Consider the following 21,249-nt stretch of genomic DNA (forward strand, 5'->3'; position numbering starts at 1 on the left):
AGCGAAGGCGTTTGCAGCAGTGAAAGGTTTTACAGCGGTAAAATCATGCTGCATCGTTAAGGGCGTCTCCAGGTCGTGGAGCATCATCATCATCATCATCAGCATCTTCTTCCTGGGAAACTTTAACTCAGACTTTAAGGAAAATCTTAATTTATGATGTTTTGTGCAATAATGTTCACCATCATCATCCTAAGTTTAGCATGTTAGCATTCTGATATTAGCTAATCAGCACTGAACTCAAAGAACAGCTGAGATGCTGGATAAGGAAGTCAGAGGATCGCCTAAGTTATCAACTCTGAAGGGAGCATATTTCAGACTGGGCCAGCTGACTGACCGACACTGTTGGCCACACATCGCTATAACACAATACATATATAAACATCCTACAAGCCTTTAAATAACAACGCGCTCACAATGGGGAAATTGAAAATATGATTTAACCTAAAAGTATACACCAAACTGAGCAGATGAAGAGTGAGTGACTGTGATTTTGGAATATTTATATGATATCTCCACCACTCCCTGCGTTTGAAGTCTGACTGCTTTTGCTTTCCAGCTGCTGGGTTCAATTGATCATCAGGGGGATGTTTTCCAAAATAATTTTCTTGAAGCTTGTGAGATCTGATTTTTGTGGGAGCTAATTTATGGATACCATCTGTCAAACCCCCCCCCCCCAAAAAAAAAGCAGACGCCTTCCTGAAAGTTCTGCGGAGTAATTTACCTGCAGAGGAGAATCGAGGCTGTCGTCTTCCTTCACGATGGGCGTGTGTTTGTTGGTGGTGGGCACCTCGTATGTCATCACGCTCCACCTGAGAGCACACACACAAACATACACTGACATCAAGCACCAGGCAAAAAAAAAACAACAACAACTTTATGATCAGATAATCAGACTGAGACTCAGAATCAGATAGGACACAGGAGGGAGGGAGTCGAAACACCAGCCTTCATATCCTTTTTCCCGTCTGTAGTTGTACTGCTGATAAAAACAGCAGATCAAAGTTCAAACCAAGGACAAAAGACAACTTTCAACACTTTTTTTTTTTTTTTACCAAATCAAATTACATTCTTTTTCATCAAATGTTTAACTTCCTCTCAAATGTATCTGCCCTGCTGAGAAGCCCTTGAGCAAGACATTTAATCCTTGAACTTAACACGCTGCGGTTTGGTTGTTTCTGACTCAATTTACTAGCATTTATGAAAAAAAAAAGAAACCACACACACACTGCAACAAAACACAGCTGGACCATGGCATTTTTGACAGGTTGATAATAAACAGAGTCACGCTGTTGTAATTTTTTTTTTTTTTCCCCCCCAAAATGCACCTGAGCCTTTCAGAAATACACCGTCCCACCCAAGGGGAAGCCTTGGCCCTGGTACAACTACTTGTCCGTGTTTTGACGTGTTGAACCTTGAGAAATTACACATCGTTTGAAAGCAACAAGTCTCCCGATTCATTTCAGGATCGCCGTGCAACTGCAACAGCTGCTGACACAGAATTGGTTCAGATTTATGGCTCTGGCTCCAAAGTGTTTTCCACAGTTTGGGTACTTTATTTTTGCACAAACATGAGCATGTCCCTAAATGGGTTAATTACCTGGATGAAGTTGTAAAAGACTCTTATCAACTGCCTACGTCCATATAAAGAGGGAAGTGTTGCAAAATGAGGAAGATGATGAAACCGACGACAGCTGATGACACATTTACACAACACAGAGTACATTTCTCAAGTGTTGCACACGCAGTCAGGTATGTGGAACACATTACTTCAGTCTCACATTCCAATACGCATTAGACTTTTCCTAGACTGCAGCGACGCCTCCTCTCTCTCTCTCTCTCTCTCTGTTCGCCCCAGCTGTTTTCGACCACAGAGTGAAGAATATGCCGCAACAGTTCAAAGCTCAAGGTGCGCTGTAGAAAACAAACCCCACACTGTGCATGAAACACAGGAAGTCTTTTGTCATGAGTTAGTCTGTATACATTTCACATGGTTATTTTACACCTGATTCTCTATGGAGCCACAATACCTCATTTACAACAATGATTATAGAAACAGTAAGTGGATGATGAAGGTAGGAAGGACAAGAGGTAAAATTAATTAAGCAATCAGCTCTGTCCCTGACAAACAAGCGAAGAAACTTGTAACGTGTAAAACTTACTCACTATTAGGCAAGAGGTGAGTGTAATTCTCTGAAGTGCGTCATTGTTTTTCATCACATTAATGAGACAGAGAACTTGGCAGTCACTGGTTGATTTCATGTTTTGTTAATGTTGGGGGAGAATCAGCCAACTGTGCACCGATACTGTCCATGTTCATCCTGTCATTGCTAAGCTCCATGTCATTAAAAGTGCAAAGCTAATTTTTAAGTCGTTCATGCATCTTCCCCAGAGATGTAAATTAGATAAAAAGCCAGGGGTATTTTTTTTTTTTTTTTATCTAATTATCTTTCTTGTTTTGACGATTGCTTGCTCTGTCTGTTTCCCTTAAGAAATTTAACCACAAGGAGGATTAGATTTAGACACTGCTTTCATTAACTCATCCATTTGGGAAGTCCTCCACCAGCGTCTTGTGAGAAAACCCTGTGGACAGTTTTCCTGTTCGTCACGGTGCAAAAACAGATCGATGCTCACAGTCATATACGTACTGTAGCTTTAAGCAGTTCAGTGCTCAGCTCACTGGAAACCGACTTAAAATCTGAGGAAACTAAATCCTTGAACACAAGTTGTTGCTCCCCTCTTCATGGTCTTACCGGTCCAACATTTTGGTGGTGGCTCTCTCCAGCTTCTCCAGGATCTGCAGCAGCTGAGCGTCGTCGTCACAGAGGCCCCCCCAGCCCAGAACGCGAGCCAGGTCGTTACCTGTGCCCAGAGGCAGCACGCCGAGCTGGCACTGCAGAGACAGACACGGAGCAGAATCGGTTACTTCTCAACAACAGACGCGCTGCTGCTGCTGCTGCTGCTGCAACATGTGATAACCAGAGGCAGAGATCAGTAAATCATCTGCAAACAAATCAATAAATCACATTTTCAGTTGTTTTTGTTAATTAAAACACACCTGTCCAATTAATCAAAACAACTACGTCAGATTAGTCTGCACAAATAAACGCGTGGACGCAAACCCGAAGTTCTAATTAAACATTTAATTACTTCAGCATTGTGTTTGGATCACAGTGAAGGATTTCACACAGATGCACTGAAGGATACAACTTTCATTCAGCTTCCTTATACTGATATTTAGAGTCACAAACAAGCTGCAGACGCACTTTAAAAATCTTTTCTTAGTGGTTTTAAAATCAACACGATGACAGTCCACAAGTCATGGAGGCGTCTTCATGTTCCAATCACCACCAAATAAGTTGCTCTATTATTTCGAGGGGTAATTGGAGCTCACAGGATGATGTTTACAGGTCCTGATGTTTGGTATAAAGATTAATTATATATGAAAGTTTTGTCAGAATCCTGCATTTTTCAGCAAACAGTAATTACAATATTGTTATAATGAACAATCAAAGTGAAAACATGATAAACTGAGACCAAATATTAAACTAAACTAAAAGGACAAAAACTATTCTTCTATCTACAGACATGGAAAATAGTGTGAAATGTTTGACATTAAAGAAACAGGCTGGCTGATTCTTGACACACTGGTTAATCGGACCAGTCTGACATGACCTAAAATTATTCAGACTGATTTGATATGGCATTTATTTATCCAAATGAGATGCTAATTTAAAATTAAAAAACCTTGTTATCCAACATGGCATTCATTAATCCTGATTAATTCAATGCCACTAATGGATTAGTTCGGGCTCTCCGAACCATTTCCTGTCTGGTTTGAATGAAGTCAAGATGTCTGCGAACGTTACACGTCAGATGAAGAATGATTTATTTTAAAAGTTAGGCTGTCTCACGTTAGCACAACAGGTAACTCGCTGCCTTTCTCTCGCCCATCAGCGTTCTTCTCAGTTACTTTTCACATAAGGATTACATCATCAACCCCTCATCCTCCTCCTCGTCCACCTCGTCGCTCTCACCTGTTTATGGAGGTTGAGTTTATCCAGCTCTGAGAGCACCCAGCCCACGCTCCCATCTCCTCCGCACACCAGGATACGAAACGTCACAAACTTTTGGAAAAGGCGAAGGCTGAGAGAGGAGAGGAGAGGAGGAGAGGAGCGAGTGGGACGGGACGGGACGGGAGGAGGATGAGGAGAGAGGGAGAGAGAGAGAGAGAGAGAGAGAGAGAGAGAGGCAGATGTCATGAAAAACCAAAACACTTTCCCCAAAGCACTGCAGCTTTTCAGAATAAAAAAAAAAAGCTCAAGTACCCGAGCTCTGGTCCTCCGTTCATCAGGTCAAAGACTTGAGCTGGGTTGAGAAGCTGCTTGAACTTGCGGAGGAACTTGACCCCCTGGTTGTCTCCACTTTTGGAGTTTACCAAGACGAGGAGAGGGCTGGAGCATGACGCGGAGGTGGCTTTCCAAAAGCCTGAAAAAGAAGGTTTTGTTGTTGTGTTGGAAAACATTTCTAGCTTTCAAATGTTGAGAAATCAGTTCGTGATGGATCCTGAACGTTAGAGAACTGTGATTGTGTCAGAGCTGTAAATTCCTGACGACAGAAACTTTTCTGTCTTTTCTGAGGATCCAAATCATGTAGAAAGCTAAAAAGCTTTGACCAAGCATTTTAAAACATAGTGAATGTAAAGATCTGTGCCACAGCAGCAACGTTAGAGGGTCAGTGGCAGTGTCAGACAAAGGATTTACACCACTGCAAGTGAGAGGTGGCAAATCTGAACTTTGAACCTTGAACACAATGTACTGTGTGCATACGTGTGAGAGGTGTCTCACCATCTGAGTCAATGCTGTTAAGTGCAGTGGGAGGGATGATTGACACTCGACACTGACCCAAGGGACACACCTTGCCCATTTGTTCTTTACAGCTGTTGTGGACCTGAAAGAGCACGCACACATATGCACACACATGCACATGCACACACACACACACACACACACACACACACACACACACACACACACACACACACACACGCACAAACACAGAGTCAGTGGTCTCCTTAGTAATTCTATATTTCAGTAGAAGCAGAAAGGTCATTATATCCCTCTGAAACCCACCAAATGTCAGTTCTATAACCTTCACAAATACCACTCTGATTCATTTGTGTGGACATCTGTGTGTGTGTGTGTATGTGCGTGTATGTGTGTGTGTGTGTGTGTGATTGTGTGTGTGCGTGCAGAGGATTGGACTTTACATTATGTGTTCAGAAGCAATGCAGCCTTTGCTGAGTAGAACAGTGAGAGGGAGTAAAGCAACATCTCTGCACATGTGACTTTCTCTGTTTTATTCCTTCCTCCTGTCGTTGTGTAACAGCAGTGTGGACTGTTTTTTTAGGAAGAAATGAGAAAAAGAAGGACACGTTTCTCTTGATGACAGATTGTTTTCTGCGCCTCTTTGAATTGAATGCAAACGAGAGCTTCGGCAAAATTTGTATAAACGTCTTGAGTCACAGAACATCCATATAAAAACTCTCAAGAATTCATTTTAAAGATGCCACAAAATCTACTAAAAACCAAATAACATTGCTGTAGCAAACAGTTGCCTATTCAAACGTCTCGCAGTCGCAGAGCGACACTAGCATTCATTTGGAGTCAAGTTTCAGACGAACCTGACTGTTCACTTTTCATGTATTAGTTCTTTTCTGGTCCTAACTTTGTCCGTCTCGTCGCTGCTGGTCAGTCAGCTCGCAGCGGGTTTAGCGGAGGAGAGTTGCGGGGCCATAAAAACAAAACAGCGAGCTGGTAGATACTAAAATTATCCGTTGAGCTGAGGCAAAGTGCATGATGGGTGATAATTCTCTATGCCTGACGCCTTTCACATTGCACATGGTCATTTCCCCCACTGTTCTTCTAACAAATACTGAGTGTAGCAGCTTTAACACTAAAGGGACAGAAAATCAGCAAAAACATGCACTTTAATGTGACACACAGTTTTGTTTATCTGAATATTTTTTTTCCCTCCGTTAAGTGTGTTGAGTTTTAAGGATTCAAACGTTGTGGTACTGCCCTAAAATGTGGGTTTTAATTACAGGGTCTGTTACCAGCTGTAAAGGCCACACTAAACATTGTTAATGGCCTCGCACTGGACCTGCTGCAGGCAGTCAGAGCATCAGGTCGGACTCTCCTCTCCTCTCCTCTCCTCTTTCTCTTAAATAAATACTTTCTATTGTCAGACCTGAACTGGAAATACCTGTCCCAGCTAGCAGCGATGTCCTAAATAAATAAATACTGTACTAACACTGATTCGACAGGACAGTTTTCTGACAGGACGGAGGCTAAAATCAATCCCACTTACGATGGCTTTGCACCAGAGGCAGCGCCAGTCCTGCAGCCGGCGCACGCTGCCACAGTTCTTGTCACACACCACGCATTTGGCACTGACCGGCAGGTTGCCCTCCAGCCACTGGTGAGGCATGGACACCTGGGAAAAGAAATGGAAAAATACTGAGAACATGAGGCACAAACTGTCCTGAACCACAGCTTGTCAGGAATTATTCGATTTGAAATTCGAAAGATTCAAAAAGTAATACAACACAATCTGCCTGCTTTTCCTATTCAACTAAAATAATTCAATCATTGAAGTGATATCTCATATTTAAACTGCAGCTTTCTATACTCATTTTCTTGTTTTCTGTCACTCACCCCTTCCTCATCCTCGATGATGTCATTTCCTATGGAGGCCAGTGTGGTCCATTTGCAGTTGTTGGTGGAGCGAACTGCACAGCGCTTATGAGCCTTGAATTTACAAACTGCAGAGGACAGATTTCATGTTGGACAAGCTTAAATAAATAGAGATAATATTAATAATAAAAGATGAAATGATGCTTAAATATCTAGGGCATTTTTAATGTATTTAAAACTACACGTTTCCCTCGTTATAACTAATACATTTCTTTGTATATTTTCTGTTTGTTCTAATTCTGCATGCATCAAATGTATTTTAACAACATCAAAATTTTGCTTAGAAATTTAAATTGCCAGTAATGTGGATTCATTACTGACCCAAAAACCCTGCATGTGCATTCAGAGTTTTTTATTGCTGATGTGAGAGGTGAGGAAATGATTTTACTCAACTGTTTACAAGGTGTCAGTGCGTCAAGACCTGCCACTCCCTGCAATGAGAAGCCTACTAGCAACCTGCTCCTTGACTTTCACATTCACGTGCTCTAAATGCTTTTCTACTATGAAAGACTGTCAGTCAATCTGAGAGAAAAGGTTCTCGTCATTTATGTAAGAAAGTGGTTACATTTTGAGATTATTGCTCATAATATCTGCAGAAATTGGTCAGCTATTTGGTTGCATCTCCCAAGGAGCGTCTCTTCAAATGTGTGTATCTGTGTGTAGGGGTGTGTGTCTATGTACCTTCACAGGAAAGGCCGTGGGAGGTGACGCCTGGCAGAGCCTCTCTGCAGACGTTGCAGAAGGTCGGTCTGGCGTGCGAGCAGGCGTACCAGTTGTGCATCCCAGAGAAATGCTCCATGTTGAACTGGCTGGCCTGGGGAAGGCAGAAAACATGGAAGGAGAGGACGATGACATCAGAGCTCTCACGTTAAACTGGCTGGAGGTTAGGAGGTGGAAACAACCAAAAGGACAGGAGGAGAATCAGGAGAGCGCCACATCAAAATAAGCTGCCCTAGGGGAAGGAGATATATTGCAGGATGGGACGGTGACTTTTTATATTTCATGCTGTGCTAAACAGCCAGAGGAAACACGGGTACAAGAATAAGATAATGACATCAGCAGCACATATTAAACTCTGTGGCCTCAGGAGGGAAAATACACGAAGTTTAGACTATGAGATCGATGCTACACACGACCAGCCTTGGGATAAACACACCTAGAGACAGTTCCTAAAAAGATGGCAGGACAAGACTGACATTTTTCTTCCTTTTCAGAGAGTGATCATAACTCAAGAGATACCAAAATACCGGATCTGAAAGAAGGATTAATTCGGAGAAAATGCTATCCATCACCTGAACTACAACTGAAACCTTCAAGATCACATGAATCAGATAAAGCAATGACATAAATTAAAACCCTAAACGCACTGCTGTGAACTGCCGGGAACAATGAAAGTCTGAACCATGAGAGAATATAAACTTAAGCTTCAATAGCAGCGAACAGTCTTCAGTTCCCTTTATAGCCTATTAAAGCAGATGCTCTGATTTTAGGAGCGACATCAATCTCCTTGCAAAGAGCTGAAATGTGAAGCAGATAAGAGAAAAGGGGAAGAATGAAGGAACAGAGAGGTGGAAGAGGGAGGAGAGTATTTTTCCTTCAAGAGAGAAGAAAAGGTGAATACTTTGTGTAAAGAATAGATCGTCAATTTGACCCATTTCTTGGTCTATACTGATGTCGGCCATGATAATAAATAATGATGTGGAAACATAAGGAGAGACTGACGGAGCGATGAGAAAGCCACCTCATAGGTTTCCCATTTTTGGACGGATTTGAGAGCGCTGATCCAGTCCTCCATTTCCTTCCTGCTCTCGGCACATAGCATTAATTTGCGGAATGGAGTGATCACCTGAGGAAAAAAGAGGTAGAAAGAGGGATTGATAATCTGAGCCAGGAAGTGAAACGCTCCCTCATTGCTGGTGAGGAAACATCTGGGCTACAAAACAGCTGATCAACAGCCAAAACCTGCCCCTGACACCTCGTTTACTCACATCGTATCACATCATTATGAAACATGACTAAGAGCTCAAAGGGCTTGGAGCTAAATGCTACATGCTAGTGGAAAATCTAACACTGCCCGCCGCAGACCCACGCCGCTAGCAAAAGGCAAAAGGCCGTTTCTGAACCAGATGTGGTTTTGGATTTTAAGGTTAAAAATATTACATTTTAATTTTTCCGTTGAAAATACAACATGACGTACATTTTTTGAAATGCTTCAAATGTTGCGTTATTTACCGTGAAGCTGTTGTTGATGTTCTTGGTGCTGGTCTCGGCCACACTGGCATCTGATAGGTCCACTTCGTCAAAAATCAGAGACTAACGAGGAAGGGGAAAAAAAAAAAAAAAAAAAGATGCTTATCGTTTCACATTCACTTTTTATTTTCCCTCTTAATTAAATGGAAAACATTCTAATTCATGTAAATCAGTAGCTTTGGTAAATACAGTAGGTGTTTACTTTCGGGACAGTTTCTAATTTGTAACGTTGGTTTCACAGCTCGCTGAACTGCACTCGCGTTGCTTTCAAATGCCGCTGTAGTGCAGTTTCACACATTCCCGTACCTTGCAGTCTTTGGCATAGTAGAGGGTCCTTCCTCTGAGTTTGAAGTACCTCCTCTTCCATCTCTGGAAGGAGCTGGTCTGCTTTAACAGGATTCCCTCCTTCACACTTTTCTGTGGTGAGTCAGAAGAAAGAGAGAGAAAGAGGACAATGGGAAGAGAAAACAGACGTTATAGTGCATCCAGATCCTCCGCATAACTGAAGTGACAGCTATTCTTCGTGGAGTTCACACACACACACACACACACACACACACACACACACACACACACAACAGAAGGAGATCAGTTTGGATAGTGCCACTAGGAGGGCTCGTTTTTGTCAGACGGAGAGAGAGCTGCTCAGATGAGCAGAGAGGTGTTGACTGAATCTGTCAAGTGAGCAGACAATCACAGGAACATTTACTAAGCGAGTGCTTTTGTTCATTTTAAACCACTTAACAGAGATTTTCTGAAATTCCTGTTACTAATTTATCATCAGATGTGGGAAAGTCAGAGGACGTCTGTAAATATTTCCCCAGTGCTTCCACAAATAGCACACTCGTTTGGTAAATAAGGAAATAAGGAAGCGGAGTTTGGCTGACTGTCAGTGCGCGCTGTGTGAAGAGGAGTCTTAATGAGGTAATGTCTTGTACTGGGATGAGATGACGCAGCAGGTAGGAGGTGGAAATTATTCACACACACAGCCAGAACACATGATTTGATTTGATACCAGGGCTTTTTGCTTTGCTGAAACTCCCAAATGATTTCACTGTGGTTGGTTATTTCCCTTTCATCCTCATCTGTGGCTCTGCTTATCGTGCACTCGCTCTTTCACTCTCTCCATTTATGAGTAGATGCCTTAAGAGGACAGAGAGCACCATGGGTAATCAATTTGAGATGGGGTGGGGTGGGGGGGGTAGAGGTCACCATGGAGATCCTCATTTCTCAAACGAGAGGATACCCAGGCCTGGTGACGGACACAGACACAGACACAGACACGCACATAAAAACACACACGGAAACAGCCTTAAGACTCTGATCACGTTACTGATGGCTCCCTGCATACCTGCGACTTTATCACATAATGCAACAACATTCCTGCACCAGCACATTTCATTGGATCAGCCTCTATGACAAGCCGGTGACTATCCCATGAGATAACCATTCGCCTCCATCAGCATGTGTGTGTGTGTGTGTGTGTGTGTTGTCCACATATTTTCATGGCAGAAACCAATGTCTACTATATCAGGGCTTTTCACTCATGCAGTGAGATAAAAACTGAAACAAACAGAAATGTTTGCGTAGCAGCGTAGAATATATCCTCAAGAACAGGAAAGCAGCAACTACAATAACCTTTACACACAATTTAACATATTCAATATGTTTCTGTAACACCTGAAAATGTGTCCCAAATTACTACATACTACTCATGATGAATAATCGTGAAGCTCTTTTGTATAAACCTCTTGGGCAAATGCCTGTGCAGTAACCGGTTCAGTTCATCCGTTTATCACAGTCGTAAGATTCTTCACGTCATCCGTAATGAACCAGCTTCCACAACCTGCACTGCCACTGAAGCCGGTGAGCAAAGGTAAACGGTGTCTTTGAGTAAGCAAACGTGTGTCAAAGATGTCGAAATAGACTTTCTGCAGAAGAGAATTTTACCATGAGATTACTCATTTTAAGAGGTGCAACTCTGTTTTTAATGTTTCACTGACTATTATAATGCTATCTCTAAATATAACTTTAAGAGGTAATTTCCATGGCCCCTCAGGGAAATAAAATTCCGAGCAATCATATTCACATCCAAGTAATTTAGCTGACTGGTCCTTGATTGTTGTTTGTTGTACGCATGGTTTTAACAGTTTAACAGGCCGAATTACCTTTTATATAAACATCTAAAGCTCCCAGTCTTAAGGAGCACAAGGGTCAGACTTTTATTGACAGTTTTGTCACCACAGAATGACAAAGAAGTGCTAGAGGGAAAGTGGGAGAGGTGAGTGAGAGGTGGAAAGGATATTGGTTTTGTTATCTCCAAATCAGCAGCAGATTGCGAGAGTCTTCTGTAATAAAAATAAAAAGGGCAGAAGATTTTCTGGTGCTTTCCATTACACAGGTATGTTGCTTTTCTAGTGTAAACTCTCGGGCCAGACGTGGTTGACTGAGAGCAGCTGGCTCAGCAGTCACTTGGCAGGGTCTCCAGATCAGTGCACGATCGGGAAATCTGCCCCAAGGGAAGAATTCAAGACTCAGACAGGAGAGGCTCACCACCTGCATGACAACGACCAACAACCCATGACCTGCCAACAGGACGAGACTGTGTGTGTGTGTGTGTGTGTGTGGGATCGTAAAGAAAGAAAAAAATATCATGAATCTGATCAGAGTAATTTACTAGCTAGTTTGATTTAGCTCATCAATCACGCACATAACAAGCCGTACAATGTTTTGCTGGGTGTCATTTTTTGTTTGACTAAATGAAAAAAAAACACATACTCCCAAAATTAAGGTATCAAACTCTTGTGTTGGTGTAAGTACAGGAAGTGGGGGATTGTTTTAGCACAGATATTGAAGATTTTCAAACGACACACAGCGCCTTTTTCTATCTAGTTGCTAACTAGTACAGTTGCTCACTGAAGGCTAATACCTTTTAGCAATATACGAGTGGAGCTAAAAGAAAGGGAAAGTCAGCAGAGAAGGAAAGAGGATGAATAAATAGAGATATCTACACTGGAGGGAAAGTGAAGATCTTGTATAACTGGCCTTACTGGCATTTAGATGTAGGTTTCCCATACAGTACCTGTTTTACAACCCTCTTCCGATCTTAGATCTCTTTGTAATCTGTCTTCTTTACATCCGTTTATCTGTCTCACTTTCGGCTGCATTATTTCTGTGTAAAGTGCATCTCTACTCTCACCGCCTCTCTCTCTCTCTCTCAGTGTCACTCATCCATCTTTCTGGTTTATTTTTCACTTTCCACTCTATCTCTTGCGTTTCTGTCTCGCTTTCTCTCGCCCCTCCATCTTTGCAGTAATGGCCTTGGCTGTCTGAACAGAGGGAGTAATACAAGTCAGCGGCACCACCAAACCAGTGATAAATCTAATTCATCGCTCCATCACAATCTCATTGCTCAGCTGCATGTGTGTGCGCGTGCGTCTGCGTACATGTGCGTCCATGAGATATCCCGCCTTGTAATGGCACATACAGCTTCTTGTGCTCTCACAGTGCATGTTTCTTTCTTAGAATAAATGCGCTTTTAAACCCTGAGGGACAGCAAATTTCATACTGTCACACTGTTAGAGAGAAAGAGAGAGGGGAGAAAGAAAGAGGAAGTGGATGGGAAGGATTGATGGTGGTGGGGGGGGAAAGATAGATAGCCTGATAGCATGGCTCATTAGTGAGAGGAGATAGGAATAGGAAACAGAGCTGTGACAGCGACGAACAACTGGAAGAGAAACAAACAACACAACACAAAGAGGTGAGACGCGGGAATTACAACAAACAGGGACTCCGGAGAGTCGACATATAAAAAGATAATTAAAGAACTGGCGATGCCTTGAGGAGGAAGAAGAAAGAAGAAAAACACACAAACAAGAAGGTGTAAAGGTCTCTTGACTGAACCACCTGACACGTCGGAGATAACGGCGAGGTGTAACACTCCTGCTCCACCAATCAGGCTTATCCCTGGTTGCCCCAGAAACACCAAGGGGAACTGTCAGTCAAGAAGCTAATCAGAGTGTTTTTGTTTGACAAAAGCGGCTAATGACATAGCAACCGCTGATATAGCTGAAGGACATACTGGAAGTTAGATCCAAGAGGGGGTGGTGGTTGCATTTAACCAGAGGGTTGCTGGTTCAAATCCTGTGATCTGTAACATCCAGCTGGGTCTAACTGACTTTCCACAGGTTTAAAATTCCTGCTGGAGTCTTTGAGTTTTAGCCTAAAACTTAATGTGAAGCTGGTGAAAGCTAAAGTGGAATTGATGAGATAAATGATTCAAAAGCATTCAGATTTTTTTAAACTGCTAATGGACTTCAAGCCTACAGTAAAAACCAAACTTCTGATGCAGATTAAAAGGTGTGTGTGTGTGTGTGTGTGTGTGTGTGTGTGTGTGTGTGTGTGTGTGTGTGTGTGTGTGNGTGTGTGTGTGTGTGTGTGTGTGTGTGTGTGTGTGCGAAAGGCTATGTTTACATGCACATTGGTGCAGCTACACTCACTTTTGGGCAGCTTTTTCAAAACCAAACTGCATAAGTTTGCATTTTAAAAACAACACTGTTTAGCATAGGAGTATGAGACACTTTTTATCTCTACCTTATTTTCAATCAATTAAATTAACTATTCCCACAAGTGTGTGTGTGTGTGTGTGTGTGTGTGCGAAAGGCTATGTTTACATGCACATTGGTGCAGCTACACTCACTTTTGGGCAGCTTTTTCAAAACCAAACTGCATAAGTTTGCATTTTAAAAACAACACTGTTTAGCATAGGAGTATGAGACACTTTTTATCTCTACCTTATTTTCAATCAATTAAATTAACTATTCCCACAATCTAATCAACATTTAACCCCATACAGAGGATTACTGGTGATATGGGATCAACCGCACTTCTTTTACTCGCAATAGTCTCATTATTATGCACATGCAAGCGGGGCAACAACGTGTGACCTTCTCATCCCACCTCCTCCAGGCCATTTCTGTACATAATAATGTGTCTTAGTCGAGTGGCCCGGTTGACTAATTAATCAAAATGTCTGGTTTTCCTCCTGATTGACTAGTTGTACTGTGCAGAGAGGCATATCAGCAAAGCAAACAGCACACGTGTACGGGACATATGGCTGTATAAACACAACGTATACTGTATGCAAAGGTCAGGTTCTGCACCAGCTTGCAGTCGTACTATAGCCACACCCATGATGGCGTTTTCTCCCCTCCTCTCCCCTCCTCTCCTCCCCAGCTGAGAGATGTTGTCAGACAGATCAGTGTATTCATTAGAGCAGGACTAATTACATCACAACAATCATCCCCAGTAGACCTGATGTGCACACACAAAACACACACGCGTACACTTAAAAAGCCGTGAAGTGGATGTTCACACAAGAGCGCATTAACACACATACTTACTCATCTGCAAAATGCACACAACAGACAAATCTGACTCATTCAACCCTTTACTCTCTCTTTTTTTTTTTCCTTCAGCTATATTTTTCCACACACACACACAACACACACACTGTACGATACTGACGACCTCCATCCCACGAATTAACACTCACAGTTGTGGATGACTTCATTGACCTTCAGTGGTCTCGGTGTAAACACTCAAATCAACAAAATCACTGGGGTTTCGATTTGTTTCCCAGACAGACGAGTGACCTGCAGACCGACATGTGGACAACAAGTTTGTTTGGCTGGTGGAAAAGCAGAACTTGAAGTTGAAGACAGTTTGTTATTTCCTGTGATGAACAATAGCTGCCACTGATAGAGAAAAGATGAACTCAGCTGTTTAAAATAACTAATTTCTCTACTACTTTAAATTGCAAGACGAGCGGAATAAACATCTGTATGCTTGGAAAACAGCTGCCCCTATTGTTGGGATTCACAGAGAACGTCCTTGCTCTTAAAGATCCACATCGTCAGTGTGAATGAACTGGCTAGAGCAGGAGAGTTTTAGTGTTTTTGTGGGATTTGTTGAAAATAAAAACAGCACAGAATGTGTTAGAAAAGATATGAAAGGTGACAAAAGGTGCAAAAAGTCTCTATTTTGATGCAATATGATGTCACCCTCCTGCAAGCAAAATAAAATGGCACATGCAAGACCACACACACACACAGAGTGTAAATACCACTGCACACACTCTAACGGAGCCTCCTGCACTTCCTACGAGCTGAGGAAGAGAGTAAAACCAAAACTAGAATAAACCAAGTTAAATCGCTGTATGAGGGAACGATTCAACCCTTTAAACGTGGATTAACCACTAAATATCCTCATTCTGACCCCCCCCCCCCCCCCTCCTGGATGTTCCCTCGCACACTGACCTCTTCCACCAGCCGACTCTCTCGCAACTTCTTGATGTGACTGGAGTTCAAATGGTCCTCATGGCTGAGCCGGCTGTCGTCCCCCTGTCCTCCTCCCTCATAGCCAAACAACAGGGGCACAATGCAGCACCCACTGGACCGGCACAGCCCCAGCATTTGGCAGCAGGCGCAGACGTGACCTCACTTTCTGTACTTGATACACAATTTAAAAAAAAAAAAAATGTATCTGAATGGTATTTGTCCCCAGGTAGCTGCTAGAAGATGGGTTGAGGAGGTGGAGAGAGAAACTGCTCTTCAAACTTTCTGCTCTTGTCTGCTGCTATTTGGATTGGTTTCCTCCCATCTTTTCTTCTTCTACTACTTTAAAAAAGGTCTGAAATCATCTTCTCGCTTTGTCTACATAAACTTTTCTCTCAACTCTCTCCTTTACTTGCCCCACCTCAGCAGTAACTCTCCCTCCACACCAGCAGTTCCTCAAACAATGCAACCCTACTTCCGCCCTCTCAAACTTCCCTTGTGAGGTAGCCACGCCTCCTCAGGTGTGCTGTAAGACACACCTCTTTTACATATGTGGCTTTCTTTAACACACACTCTCTCTCTCACACACACACACACACACACACACAGAACCTGGTACATGCAAATGAGCTCTTCTCCTACCTTACATGACACACACCTGAGAGGAGTGGTGTGTGTGTGTGTTCATGTAAGAACAAGCCTATTTCCTTGAGGCTATAAATAGAACATGAAGAACCTGTCTGTCTGACTGCTTGCTCACACACACACACACACACACACACACACACACACACACACACCCACGCACCCCCCTACACACAGGATAATGGCTGCTCCTGATTCAAGGCATAAAAAGACACCAACACTTACAAGAATGCACAAACACACAAACATCCACCGATCAGTCACAACATTAAAACTCTGAAACCGGTGACTGGTTTTAATGTTGTGGCTGATCGGTGCAGACTCAAGTCAAGTCATGTCAAAGTGATGGGGAGGATAGTGGCAGCTGGAAACGTCACTGTGATCTCAAAAACTCACGTCCTGCCAGCCTGTATGATCTGTCCTGACTCTCTCTGTGTGTGTGTGTGTGTGTGTGTGTGTGTGTGTGTGTCTACGCTCTGCTGCCTACGCTCTGTCATCGGACTGCTTTCAGTGTCAGATCAGTGTCTAATCTGCCAAGGCAAATTACAGCAAGTGTGTGTGTGTGTGTGTTTGCGCGTGCATTACTGTGTGTGTGTGTGTGTGTGTGTGTGTGTGTGTGTTTTCTGCCAGTCGGCATATCATTCTGTCTTTAATGAGCAGAAACATGCTGTTCCCTGCAGACTCGCTCACTGACACCAGCTCTCTCTCTCTCTCTCTCTCTCTCTCTCTCTCTGTGTCTGTCTGTCTCTCTCTCCGTCCTTCTGTCTCGCCCCCTCAACTTCCTTCAGTTTTTTTTTTTTGTCGCTTTTTCTTTCCAAAACTTGTTTTTTAAAGCACCCCCATCTTTGTTTCCATCCAAATTCTTTGTGGTTAAATCAATTCTGAATCAGGTCAAAGAGCTTCATTAGCAACTTTAATGAGTCATGTAGCAGAGCTATTGATGTGGAATGACTTTGATAACAGCCATGGTATCTCTGTCTAGACTATTTGTGCCGCAGTGTTTCCACTGATGGGCGACAGGGCGGACACGTAGGCCACGCTACTTCATTAGTGATCGTACCTGTCTCAATTAATATGTTTTAACATTACAAAGTTATGAATTTACACAGCACACAGGAGAAGGCGGACAGATAGAAATGTCCTCTGCATTTTAATTTGGCATTAAGACTTGGCCCTTAGCAAGATACACTCCTCTTCTCCAGTTTATTCGCACGCCACACACTTTCTTAAACGTGCAAAGCAAAAGTAGCTAGAGTTAACCCTGAGGTGGATCCTATCTGACAAATACTAACATGCCTGTGTCTGATTACTGGAAAGCAGTCATTCAAACCTTATTCTAATATCTTATACTGATGCTGTGCTAACCTTCACCTTCTTAGCTAAAGAGATACTGTCCCTCCCTCGCAATCAAGTACCAAGATTTGCGGGTGTGGATACGAAAAAATCTGAGCCATGAAGGACTCTGGGCCATGTTCGGACCAACATTACCACTACATCATTAAGCACAGCATCTTCAGTCTTCTAAAATGGGCACTACAGGAAGGCCTTAAACACAGAGCCCTGGCAAAACAACTGCTGTAAAGTTGATCCTTCCTCTTTTGCAGCAATACAAGTGAACTTCATCAGGCCAGTAAAATATGAGCAAGCAAACGTTCCTAGTAACTTGTAATCTGACCAGGGTTAGTCAACTGTTTACCCCAGGGTCATTGAGACGAAGGATAAAACAAGTCATCTGTAGAAGTTAATGGAGTTGCAAAATCTTAACTCGCAGCGTTATGAACGGCCGTGCAGTGTTTCGACATTTCATCAGCCTTAAAACTCATGGATGTGCAGTGTTACGTCCTGGATTGTCCTTTCTTTTTCCTCGCCAGTACCTGCAGCAACATGCCCCCACCAATGTAGTCATCACATCAACATCCCACAATGACTCAGACAATAATATTTTTCAAAGTATTTTCTTGTCATACGTCCACTTTTTTTTTCTTTTAAGACAAAGAAAAAAAGCTAAACGTACTGTAAAAACATAGATTTGGTTCAAGAAATGTTATCTCATTTCTGCCTTTCAAAATAAAAGTCTGTCTTCTTTTTTTTTTCTTTATACAAACCCATCTGGCTTTGTGCAATACTAAACCTTTATACTTTATATAGAGCTTCTACTGTTTTCTAAACAATGGACAACTATCATTTATTCATGAGTTATTTGAATTGACAAAGAAACCGTTAGTTCCTCTTTTGTGAGAGGAACTCAATGGGTGCATGAGAAATGTCCTAATTTCAGGAAAGACAGTAGCACATGATGTTACATACTGTGTTATGTACTACTATATATATCACAATGACTTTAAGTTTATATGTTTTTATTTTTTAGTAATTATTCTTTATAACTTTTGCCTGGAATCATCAATAAAATGATGTGTTTTAAGGACTGAAGATACTAAATGTTAAGACTACTAAGCCAGTTTTTTCCTAAACAATGGACAGCAGCTGTTTATTCATGAGTAACTGGAAACAGCACAGAGACACTTTCAGGTGTCTCTGTGCCAGAGCTAATTAAGGCAGGCGCACGCTGGCTGTTGCAGACACTGAACCCCCTGACCTTTCAAATACGGCCTATTTTTTGTAATCATGAGGCCTCGCCGTCCCTGGACGGACATCGCTGGAATGCCAATTGAAGATCCCTCAATGTCACCACCAGCTGTGATTTTTTTTTTACAACGCTGCAGTTATTCGTTCCCTCCAGCAGATGGCAGAATGAGAAAGAGATGGGGCGGGAAAAAAACAGAGGAGAGGGTCAGGGTGATGGTGGTTTTCACAGGGAGTGAAACGGCAAGACTGGAGATGGAATGAGGGATTGGGAATGAGGGGGGGGGGGTAGAAACATTAGAGAGGAACATGTAAGAAGAAAAACAGAAGAGGGGAAGAAAGCGGTGCAGTCATTTGTATCTGTCAGATGTAGCTTGGTTTTAACTCTTCACAGCCTGACAGCGGTGTGTGTGTGTGTGTGTGTGTGTTGGTTTATAAACTGTGTCACATACAGTGAACATACATATCCACCTCCACACTTAAAACATAAGAAAAGTCACGTCTGTAGCATTTAAATGATCTTCTTGGCATTTGTTTTACACACTTTGCAGCACCACACAAGTGGGGGTTTAACATGCAACACATCCAAAGCTATTCAAACAGAACAGAAATCACAACTGTGAGCATGTTTTATACTTAAGACACAGGCAGACGCCAAGTGAATCATCCTGATGCTGTAAACCCCACCCACCTGGAGCATGGAGGTGGATAAAACAAACACAGTATCATTTGCAAATAATAGCCAACCCAGGTCTTTTAGCTGTTAATTACACAAATTTTCTCTTTTTGCCTCCTGACATTTAAACTTGGTAACGCAAAGGCATGCAAGGTTGCCATGGTAACAGTCAGACTTTCGAATGAACCTTCAGCTTGGAAAATGTAAGGAAACACACTTACACAAATGCACACACACACAAAAACTGTAAAAAAAAAAAAAAAAAGTTGAATTTATCATCTTTTCACCTGGACATTTTCTTCATTGAACAGGAAATTAACAAGGATTCTTCTGTGTGTGTGTGTGTGTGTGTGTGTGTGTGTGTGTGTGTGTGTGTGCACATGTCACCACATTGTCCTTGACAACTTTTGTTATTCCAGAAAACAGCAAGTAACACAGCAAGTCGCATCGTTTGAAATAGGAACTGCTTGCATCATCTGTCATGCATAAACACAACGTCTGACCACACACACACACACACAGAGTCAGAACAAGGCGTGGGCGGACTTTGCACCATGGCGACCACATCCTGTCTCATGTACCTCTGTGCGTTTATTAATAGACACACACACACCAGTGATATGTGCAAAAAAAAAAAGAAAGAAACAGAAACAGCCAGAGAGAATCTGAAGACACTCCGTCGTACTTTAGATGGACAGATGGATAGAGACAGCCAGACACAACACACACAAACACACACACACACAAACACAAACATTTCTTCAAGTTTAGCCACATTTCATGTTTGTATGTTAATGTGTTTTTGAAATATCATCCAGTTTTTTTGGCTGCTGCCTGTGAGGTTTGTGCACTGAAGGACACATAATCTGCTGCTGCTGCTGCTGGTGGGGGGGGGGGCTGCCTCGGAGCATACGGACCAAATCTGGCTCTGATGCTGCATAATCCTCACATACACACACAAACACACACCGTTTGGCACACTTGCACACACACACACTGCCGAATGAACAGATAAGTCTCTCAGCCAGAAAGAGATAGATGGTGGAGGAGGTGGAAGGGACGACGTGATTAGCATGTCGCCCCTGTTGTTAGAATCACGCAGATAAAGGTTGTACATTTGAAATAGAGGAGAGAGGGTGAGATGATAAGAAGAAGGAAAAAAGGTGGAGCAAGACGGAGAGGAGAGGAGAGGAAAAAAAGAGAGGGGAGCTGATGAGAGGAGAGATGAGTGGAAAGAGAAGGAAAAGGGAGGAGAATATTAAAGGAGAGGAGAGGAGAGGAACGAAGGACAGGAAGAGAAGGGAAAAAAGGGAGGAGAAAGGAAAAGAGGAGAGGAGAGGAGAGGAGAGAGGAGAGAGGAGAGGAGAGAGGAGAGGATGTAATGCAGGTGGGGTCGAAAAAGGAAAGAGGAAAGATGGGAGGAGATAAGCGAAGATGAAATATTGGTGTGCGCCTGTGTGTGTGTATGTGTCTGTGTGTGTGTATTTGTGTGTGTTGTGGCTGGTGATTATCCCTGATGATCACACACTGCTGTTTAATCTTGTCTCCCCACACTCATCAGATGTGGTGGATGCCTGTGTGTGTGTGTGTGTGTGTGTGTGTGTGTGTGTGTGTGTGTGTGTGTGTGTGTGTGGTCCACGTGTGTCAGGACCTAATGTGCATGCAGAAGCAATTTATCTGAGATTTATTTAAAACAAATTTAAATGTATTTTAAGACATTTAAGTAAAATATTGTGTGCGTGTGTGTGTGTGAATGAGTGTGTGAGGGAAATGTGAGTGAAATGAGTTGTGTGTGCACGTGTACATGCTCTGCAATATTCTGTTTTTATGTCCCTGTGCTGTCAAACTGTAATGTCTCTCCCCACTGGAATTTGTAACACAGCTTAGGAGACACACACACACACACACACACACACACACACACACACACACACACACACACACACACACACACACACACACACACACACACACACACACACAAATGGAGACAAAACAAAACACTCTC

General features: G+C 42.6%; 1 protein-coding gene across 2 annotated transcripts in view; it reads right to left on the minus strand.

The window, feature by feature from the left end:
- The window catches only part of LOC111233446 (diacylglycerol kinase delta-like), a 70,460-nt gene that overhangs the window by 19,196 nt on the left and 30,015 nt on the right, over positions 1-21,249 (minus strand). For both annotated transcript variants that reach the window (XM_022761262.1, XM_022761261.1), the window contains exons 3-13: positions 9,309-9,419; positions 8,985-9,065; positions 8,494-8,598; positions 7,434-7,566; positions 6,714-6,820; positions 6,367-6,492; positions 4,845-4,947; positions 4,326-4,485; positions 4,035-4,143; positions 2,751-2,890; positions 722-809 (exon numbers count right to left, since the gene is read on the minus strand). In XM_022761262.1, the coding sequence (XP_022616983.1) occupies positions 722-809; positions 2,751-2,890; positions 4,035-4,143; positions 4,326-4,485; positions 4,845-4,947; positions 6,367-6,492; positions 6,714-6,820; positions 7,434-7,566; positions 8,494-8,598; positions 8,985-9,065; positions 9,309-9,419 (1,263 nt within the window). The remainder of the gene's footprint in view (positions 1-721; positions 810-2,750; positions 2,891-4,034; positions 4,144-4,325; positions 4,486-4,844; positions 4,948-6,366; positions 6,493-6,713; positions 6,821-7,433; positions 7,567-8,493; positions 8,599-8,984; positions 9,066-9,308; positions 9,420-21,249) is intronic.

This window comes from Seriola dumerili, unplaced genomic scaffold (assembly GCF_002260705.1).
Source record: "Seriola dumerili isolate Sdu_G_001 unplaced genomic scaffold, Sdu_1.0 BDQW01000393.1, whole genome shotgun sequence".
Classification (NCBI taxonomy): domain Eukaryota; kingdom Metazoa; phylum Chordata; class Actinopteri; order Carangiformes; family Carangidae; genus Seriola; species Seriola dumerili.